The sequence below is a fragment of the Conger conger genome, chromosome 1 (genome assembly GCF_963514075.1).
Source record: "Conger conger chromosome 1, fConCon1.1, whole genome shotgun sequence".
In the NCBI taxonomy this organism is placed as follows: domain Eukaryota; kingdom Metazoa; phylum Chordata; class Actinopteri; order Anguilliformes; family Congridae; genus Conger; species Conger conger.
In genome coordinates, this window is record NC_083760.1 from 32,536,416 (window position 1) to 32,545,713 (window position 9,298).

General features: G+C 39.0%; 1 protein-coding gene across 1 annotated transcript; it reads right to left on the minus strand.

The window, feature by feature from the left end:
* Nucleotides 1-1,517: 1,517 nt before the first annotated feature.
* LOC133134431 (glycoprotein hormones alpha chain) lies at nt 1,518-2,523 on the minus strand. Its single transcript, XM_061250618.1, has 3 exons — nt 2,430-2,523; nt 2,059-2,246; nt 1,518-1,644 (listed from the first exon to the last, which is right to left on the minus strand). The coding sequence occupies exons 1-3, from the start codon at nt 2,521-2,523 to the stop codon at nt 1,576-1,578; spliced, it is 351 nt and encodes a 116-aa protein (XP_061106602.1). The 3' UTR covers nt 1,518-1,575.
* Between the last annotated feature and the right edge of the window lie 6,775 nt (nt 2,524-9,298).

Here is a 9,298-nt window from a genome sequence, read left to right on the forward strand (position 1 = left end):
CATTTATATAAATCAAACTCATACTTGAACAAATAAGTGGGTTAAAATGGCATGAATTCAGTAACCGGGGGTCATCTGACGTACTGTTGATGGCCACTAGACCTGAAACATACAATTTTACTCTCATCAGTCCACAGAATGTTATGGCATTTCTCTTGGGGATAATTGATGTGTTCCTTGGCAAATTTGAACCAATTCTGCACATGCCCTTTTTTCAACAATGGTGCTTTATGGGGACTTCTTGCTGATAGCTTAGCCTTCTAGTCTGCTGACTGTAACAGCACTTACAGGAAATTGTAGATCATCTTTGATCTTTCTCGAGCTGATGAATGGCTGAATCTTTGCCATTCTGACTATTCTTTGATATGTTTTAACAGTATTTCTTCGTTTTCTTCCGCATGTTCCAGGTTTTTGTTGCCATTTTAAAGCATTTGAGATCATTTTAGCTGAGCATCCTATAATTTACTGCACTGTTTGGAAGGACCCATTTTACTTACGAATTCAGGAGGAAATTTATTTTATAACAATGTGTGAAACATTTGCTTCCCTGCTTCCTTAATAACGGACAATTACTGACACCTGTTTTTTCACAGAATGAATGAATTCTCTAATTAAACCCCACACTGCTATTATTTAGAAAACGCCCCTCTCAATGAATGAGTCAATTACTCAGAACAAGCAGCGTGCATGTCATGACACCATAAACTGTCATGACAGTTGGGTCTGTTGTTTTTCTATTACACTACGACATCTACAATCTACATCTACATCTAAATTGTTTGCCATGCAGAAATATCACTACTACTAATAACAGTGGTTCATCGAGTTACTGACATTATACTGTTATTTTCTTAAACATAGCTGTAGGTATGAGACTCTGCATGTGCCCCCTTGCGGACTTGATGAATTGTAGAATTGGGCAGCCATAGCCACTTGGGATTTAATGTGAATGCGCCCGTTAAGTCTGCAAATGCGCAAGTACGGGGAAAACTGGAGAGTTTGATTCAGCAAAATTGCGATGCAAGGAGGGGTGGAAGGAAGAGCAAAGGCGGCTGATCCCCCTCTTTTGGCTGCTGTCAGTAGTTTCTGTTCCATCCCACTGCCATGGAAACCAGGACCTTGGCCAGTAATGGCCTCATAAATAGGCTTATTAGCACTCAATATAGGTATTATCAATTTTCTTTATTGGGGCAGTCATAGGCGACGAGGTGGTAGTGGAGGAAAGGAGGATGCTCCCGTACCCTCTCCATCTCTCTGAACCTTTCACATGACAAAATACGCCACAGCAAAAATGACTCTTTCCATATTAGTAGTACTTTAATGAATGCATATACAGCTACAACTTGTTGACAGCAATGGATATTGAAACAAGTGCATCGTTACATTACACTGAAACAAATAAACAATGTGCAAAACTAAATAAAAAGATACCTTTGTCTGTGTTTATATCCTTTAAATATTTATTGTAAATTTTTCTAAATATATTGTGGCAAATTACTATGGTAAGCAGACTTTTTCCCAGAATGCGTCAGCCAAGTGTTGCATTGGCTTGTCCAGTGCTTCATGCTGCATGGTTTAAAATTTGTGGTAGTAGCAGGTGCTACAGTGGCAGTCCGTGTGGTTCACAATATTCCTGTTGTCCGGCTGAGAGAGAGAGCAAAAACGTAGAGAGAGAATGACTCATATTGGCCCGGGTCACAGGGCTGTAACACCATAAGACTTAATCTCTAAGGTTTTACTGAATGAAAAGCAGCTTTTAGTTGACTTTAGGTAGAAGGAGGAAAAGAACAATGACAATGCCACAAATCTTCAGTCAAAGAGACGGACACGGTGCAGGTTTGGTTGATTTTCAATTTTCAAGTTTTTACATTTTTTATCACACATTTAGTTATTTTCAACTGTACTGTATTTTTTAAACATCCTCTTTAGGTTTGGAAGGGCAGAAACTAGCCTTTGCTTCCTCCAAAATACATTCTGCCACATATCACTTCAATGAAGCTCAGCAGTAGAGCTGTCTTGGTATTGCACCAAAGCTTTTTTTCAAAGCTAGACTCTTACCCTTGTCACCTCTCTGGCCACGCAGCACGTTGCCTCGGATGTGATGTTCTTTGGCACCAGCATGGTCTTCTTGGACCGCAGTGGTGTAGGGTAGGCCCTGGAGAAACAGCATCCAACACACTGGAAGATTGGAGCGCTGGGCGTGGAGAAGTGCTTGTTCTCCTGGAGTCGACATTCATCACAGCCACCTTTAAATGTAAAAATATATATATAATGTATGAGAATGCTTTTTCTTCCATCTTTGCTGTTCAGCTTCAGAATATAAAAGATTTTCATTAAGAAAATAGCTACAGGGTAATAATATGATTAATAAAAACAATTAAATTCACAAATATTTTCATTGTCAATTAATGATAAAGTTGAAAACCTGCCTCGTGCAATTTCATTGTTGGGGTACGAATCTATAATGTGAACCAGCATCGACAGCATGAGGAGAGATGCTCCTGGCTTTCCTGGACACACCATAATTCCTGAAACAATGTGAAAACACGCATTATCCATAATTCAACATAACTACCAACAACATAACTTGCCTTAAGATATGTATTGTCTTCATATTCAGGTAGCAATAATGATTTTCGTCGAATTAAATAATACATTATAATTACTATGACTACTACGACTACTAACAATAATATTAAGACAAAAAATAATAATAATAATGAAGAAGAAGATGATGAGAATATTTGTCAAAAATGACAATATTACCTTTTCTGAGCAGCTGGAGCTTCGGCACTGCTTCAGTAGAGGTAAATTACAGACCCGTTATACTAAGTGAAAGCAGTTTTATACTGACTTCCTCCTCCCACAGTTAAGTACTCACCTGAATGAAGTCGCAACCCTCTGATCTTATCAATGGCCCATGAGATTTACTGATCATTCTCCTTCCCAATAATCCTCAGACCGACCAACCCACTGCCCCCACCCTGGCTTGCAACTCAGTGTCATTGTCATTACGCCTTCATTATTTCCAAAACATATTTCCCGGCTGGCTCCTGTCCTCCCTGAACACTAGGGATCAAGCAGGACCTGTCATTTCACCTCACTCGGATTATGGGTAAAATAAACACAAGATCTGTAGCCAGGTAACCACTGTCATTGAATCATTAGGGAACATGCTTCCGTTCTCTGTCTTTTCTCCTTGGCCTTTGGTTTGTAAATGGTAAACGGTAAATGGTTAGGGTGGTAGGGGATGCTAAAACGTCCTTTCTGGAAATTTTATGTAAAAGGCTTAAGACTACAGGAATAAGGCAATATTCTTCTTCTGAATAATACTAATGGATAGTCCTCATCATATTCATGACTATTATGATGATGATTATTTAATATAAAGTGGAAAATCCACCACTGAGAAGTAATTTAGAAATAACTTCTCAGAAATATGAATTAATTGATTATTCAATTTCATTATTTGGATTGAATTTTTCCCTCGCTTCCGTGGAGCACTTGCAGGGGTGGGCTCCCCTCCGTTTGCCTCTCAGCCCCCTGCTGTCCCTGTCAGCTCCACTTCCAGTGGCAACCTGGTTTTTGCATTGCTATGGGCTTAGCACTCTCACTGTTTCTTCATCAAGCAGTATTTCTATTTTTGATATTTAATTCATTTAATATTTCGTTTTTATATTTTATTCATTTAGTAGAATGAACATGTCAAACAATGGATATGCAAGAGTTTTACTGAGGCATGTATTTGATGGTGGGAGGTGTTGCACCTGGCCAGTAGAATGAGGTGGTTGACTCCCACTACTGGAACCAACCTGGCCATAGGAATAGGATGTGAAGGTAATGTCTCCCAACCAAAGTGATAACATCTTGGTCTAATAGTCTGGCTTTTATACCTACCTGCCAGGACAATATTCCTAAGCTGTTCAAGAGGTCAGTATATCCAGAGCACATGTGACTGTTAAAGGCTGTAATTATGTGGAGAATGATGGAGGTGAAAGGACATGCTTCTTGTTCAAGCCTTTGATATCTTAATATCAAGATCACACTTTATTGCGCTGTATTTTATTTTGGCCATTTTTGCCCATCAATCTACACTCAATAACCCATAATTACAAAGTGAAAATATGTTTTTAGAATGTTTTGCAAATGTATATATATAAAAAATATATTAATTCAGTACTTTGTTGAAGCCCCTTTGGCAGCAATTACAGCTTTGAGTCTTCTTGGGTCATTACACACTGGGATTTTGGCAGTTTACCCCAGTCTTCCCGACAGATCCTCTCAAGCTCTGTCAGATTTCATGGGAAGTGCCAGTGAACTGCCATCTTCAGTTCTCTCCACAGATGTTCCATTGGGTTTAAGTCCAGACTTTGGCTGGGCCATACAAGGACAGTCAGATACTTGGCTTCAGGACAAGTATCTGACTGTAAGTTGGCTGCATGCTTTGAGTCATTGTTGTGCTGAAAGGTGAACTGTTACAGCAGTCTGAGGTCACATGCACTGTGGAACAGGTTTTCTTCTTGGTCTCTGCCGCTGAGAAGCATGCCAATAGCTTGATGCTGCCACCACCATGCTTCACTGTAGGGATGGTATAAGTCAGGTGACCAGTGCGTGGTGTTTGCCAGACATAGTGCTTGGACTTCTCCCCAAAGAGTTAAATTTTTGCGTCATCAAACCAGAGGTTAATCCAAATGAGGGAGTTGTAGTAAGATGAAGATGAGCAAGGATGGGCAAAAAAAATGTATTTTGATACAAAATACAAAATACTCCAAATATACAGTGCCTGCCAAAAGTATGCTAACAATTTGTTATTTTTGCTAAATACTACACCATTTGTATTTGAGATCAATTGGCAATCAGCTTTAATTGCATAGTATTTACACGTGTAAATGTTTTACCATTTTACAGAAAAAACTTTTTTTGTTGAGTTCTCCCATTTTCACATCAGTTCACAAATGAGGGACTGGTGGACTCAGAAATTAAGTACTGTACAGGTCAGCCAAGGAAGACAACTGCAATTCATGACTGATGAATCCTAAGAGTTGTGAGGAAAACCCCTAAAACATAGTGTGTGGGTGGAAATATCATAAGCTACCATACACAAAAGACTTCAAGTAGAGCAGAGGCTGCACTATAAGTTGCAAGCCTTTCATCAGCAGCAAGAAATGAAAGGCCAAATTAGAATTAGGCAAAAAAATACTGGTCAGGCCACCGCTTGCGGATGGCAAGGGAGCTTATTGCAAATAAGTGCCGAATAAAAAGCCTCATAATTCATTTATTTTGTCAGCTTGTGTACATAGCTAGGCTTCTAGTATCAAGCAAATAAGTGTCAACATTGTAATGTGAGGCAGTTCTACCTTCCGAACATAGCAACTGAACTGAACAGCAACCGAGAACAACAAAAAAAAACAAAAAAAAAACAGTGAGAGACTGTATTAGTTATCCTGGTTGTAGTTAAGCCAGTTTGAGTGAGCGGATAACATTAGCAAACTTGTTGAAAATATTTTCTTAGTTCTGGCTAGCAAGATAAGTTGTTGCTAATTGTGGTGCTGATAAGAACCAAGAAAATGTAGGGATGTTTAGTGACAGCCGTTGTGCTAGCTAACATACTCAAGTGGGCCATGCCAATAAAAACAATGCCACAGAACAACTGGGCTAAAAAGAAAGGTCTCTACTAAAACATCTGTCCTCATTTTAATGTAAGCTACTGTTACCAAGCTAGCCAGTTAGGTATCTTCTCTCTAAGGTTAAATAATATAGCCAAACTCTTAGCTACCTTCTTTGTTTGCTCATATAGCTAGCTGGTGTTTTGTGTTTTGATGTAATGACATGTAGTGACAGCCATGGCCCTGGCTGAGGGATTGAGTGGAGCATGAGTTCCTTGATGAGCCCTGTTTAAGCCTATCCCAGCTCAGGAACCCCGAGAGTTTTGAGGAGGGGAGGGAAACTTATTTTTGGTATTTTGAAAATGCAAAAATACAGAACTCTAAGGTATTTTGATTTGGAGTTTTTTCCTCCACCATAAAATATAAATTACTAAATGCTATTTTGTATTTCATATACGTATTTCAAATACATGAAATACCGGCCAACCCTGAAGACAAGTTATGGAAACACAAGTAATCTTTTCCTTTTTTCATGTCTGCAAGCCCATTGTTCCGCAGAATTAGTTAATATTCACATTAAAATGATCTCTTTATCTTTCATTGCCTGCTGTTTTTGTTATCACATGGCCTTGGTTGTCTTGGGAATTAAGCTCTGGCTTAATCTTGCCGTTACTGGACACCAGGGCATTGAGCACCTGGCAGCTGCTCCACGTGGCCCTAGCTCTTCTCTGCCCTTGTTCCTTGATGGTGGAATGATCAAACCCAATCAACCAGGAAGGGAGATTCACTGGCTGTCTTCTGAAAAGCCAGTTTTTATTTAATACCCTTGAAGGTGTCACATATGATTCTACCTCTGTGTTTCTCCACCTCTTATGGTGTTGTCTTAACATGCAAAATGCACCTCTATAAGTAGCTTAGCTGAATGAGTAAATACTAAATGCAAATGTATAGTGTGCAGAAATTTGGTTATTTTGCAATTTTGGTTAATGTTAATGTGAAATATATTAAATATACCTCATGTGTATTCATTTTTTTATGTGCTGTATATTATGTCATCTTCCAGTGGAATGGCTCATGCAGTGTTCACTGATAAATAGGGCCACTTGTTTGCCTAATTACCTTCAAGGACCAAAGCTTGTACTCATAAGTTTTATTTTCCAGGGGCACCTTAGCTGTCTGTAGGCACCCAATCAGCACAGTTAAGTGGCTAATTACATTATTAACTGAGCTGCTAGTTGGGATTTTTAAATTTTTTAAATTAGACTTACTATGGGGAGAGTCAAAGGAATGAAAGTGAAGAACATCACATGCCCACACTATGAAAAGCAGTATGAGTGCCACCTGGTACACTTAGCATGGGCAGATTAACTTTTCTCACACAAGCCACGGTCTGAAATTACCACCAAGAAAGAATACTGTCAGCAGGGAACTGCTGTAAAAGTATTGCTGTCCCTTCTACATGTACTGTAGATGCTTATCATACCGTAACATCATAGAACAGAGATATCCATTTCTGGTTTTTATGAACTAACTTTCACATATTCTGACATTTTACCTACTTTTCTTGATATGCGCATGCATGATAGGTGAAGACTTCTTATGTCCCGATATTAACCTTTTTACTGTGATCTAGGAGTGAACCAGTGTAGTCCAGAAACTGACACATTCGCCCTCCAGGACCGGAATTGCCCTTCCCTACCTTAGAAAATGACTTGCATGAAGGGATGGTACAATAATAGTAATTCCTAAAGGGGGTAAGGATCCAACTTTGTACTCCAATTGACCCAATTCTCTCTTGAATGGAGATCAAATAGGTCTTCATCAGAACCCTGGTTGCTACTCAAACTGATCAATTTACCTCCCATTGGTGTGTAAGATGCACTCCTCCCACATTCATCATAATGTTGGACGGTAAATGCTAATAGTCAGTGGCGGCTCGTGGCGACACTGGATGGGAGGGCTGAACACTAAAAGTCTAATACCTATCAATAACTCACGCTCCAGTTTTCCAGAAATTAGTTCCTCATTTTCTCTAACAAATGTTTAAAATCTGTAATGCCTTACTGTGTCTACTCCAAAAATAATAAGAAAATTATTAGCTACATTTGCTGTTAGCAAGCCAGTCCTTTCAAACAAAGTATACAGTCCACCTTGTTCATATTTGTGCCCGCCATTTCCTTAATTCGCCACTAACAGTTACTCACACGCCTTCAATGGATAACAAATTGAGGGGGCGTGTCGCACACAGACCTTCAGACCTATAGCATCTATCCTTCAGACTGTATCAGGCTGAATAAATGTAGCCCAAATGGATAACAAATCAAAGGGGAGTGTCACTATATGTAAAGCACATCACATACTTGACATTGCAATATGCTGACCTGGGCTTGAGCTAAAATACAGTTAAATCATCATATCCTATGTTTTTCTTACGACCATTAGATGGTGCTGTTGTTCTCGTTTTCACCATAATTGAAACTAAACCGCCTCAATTCATTTATTGACATGAAATAAGACGACAAAGAGACCTACGGTAACGGTAACTTGGTAACATAGTGGGGGCATAGTCCTGTTAGCCCATTTATACCAGCCGCCACTGGTAATAGTGCTGTTTGAAAGAGATAATAATAATAATACATTTGCAAGACTACCTCTGAAAGACTGGAAAATGATATTTATTGCAAAATACAGTCATATTAATGCAATACCCACATTGTTAAAATGACTGAATGACTGAAAATCGCTGATGTACCTGACAGAAAATAGTGTACATAAATATTTTATTTTATTTATTTCTATTTTATTTACCCAGGTGAATCACATTGAGATTGTTATCTCTTTTATAAGGGAGCCCTGGCCAAGGGTGGAGCAAGCAGAGATTACATTACATTATTGGCATTTGGCAGACACTCTTATCCAGAGCGATGTACAGTTGATGACACTAAGCAGGAGACAATCCTCCCCGGAGCAATGCAGGGTTAAGGGCCTTGTTTAAGGGCCCAGCAGCTGTGTGGATATTATTGCAGCTACACCAGGATTAGAACCACCAACCTTGCGTGCCCCAGTCATTTACCTTAACCACTACGCTACAGGCTGAGATTACAACATAATGAATATATACAGTCCCCTCCAAAATTCCTTTGTATTTGCAATAAATTGAATGCATTTGGGGTTGAGATAAAAAGATGAAGATGAGACAAGTGTTCAGAATTTCAGCTTTTATTTCCTGGTATTTACACCAATATGTGTTAAACTAGTGAGAACATAGCACCGTTGGTATCAGACCACCCAATTTTTAGGTGAGCAAAGGTATTGGAACAGAGAGTATTTAAGTAGATGAAAGTAAATAACACTTAATATTTGGTAGCATATCCCTTGCTTGCAATGACTGCATCAATGTTATATTTCTGAGTCTGTCTGTTAGTTTATCATTGTTATTATTGTTATTCTTGTAATTTATCATTTTTTATTATTATATCTGTTTATTGTTTCCCATTACAGTTTCGCATTCGTCATCTCCTGTTATGTCTGCGTCTGAATGTTTACGTGCCCGAGTCACTCCCCTATTTGCGTGTCCCACTATTTTATGGTATGTTTACGGTAGTTTCCAGGATTTCAACGTTCCTTCCAATCTCACATTTCTTACTTCCTGCTTCTCTTGGTAGTTAAATGTTGTAAAGCACTATTCTTAC

What these genes read in the sequence shown, in the direction of transcription:
- LOC133134431 (XM_061250618.1), bottom strand. Translation starts at nt 2,523, where the DNA reads ATGGTGTGTCCAGGAAAGCCAGGAGCATCTCTCCTCATGCTGTCGATG. An exon ending in CAACAATGAAATTGCACGAG is followed by an intron (nt 2,247 to 2,429) that starts GCAGGTTTTCAA and finishes TTACATTTAAAG; the next exon opens with GTGGCTGTGATGAATGTCGA. An exon ending in TGGCCAGAGAGGTGACAAGG is followed by an intron (nt 1,645 to 2,058) that starts GTAAGAGTCTAG and finishes TCTCTCTCTCAG; the next exon opens with CCGGACAACAGGAATATTGT.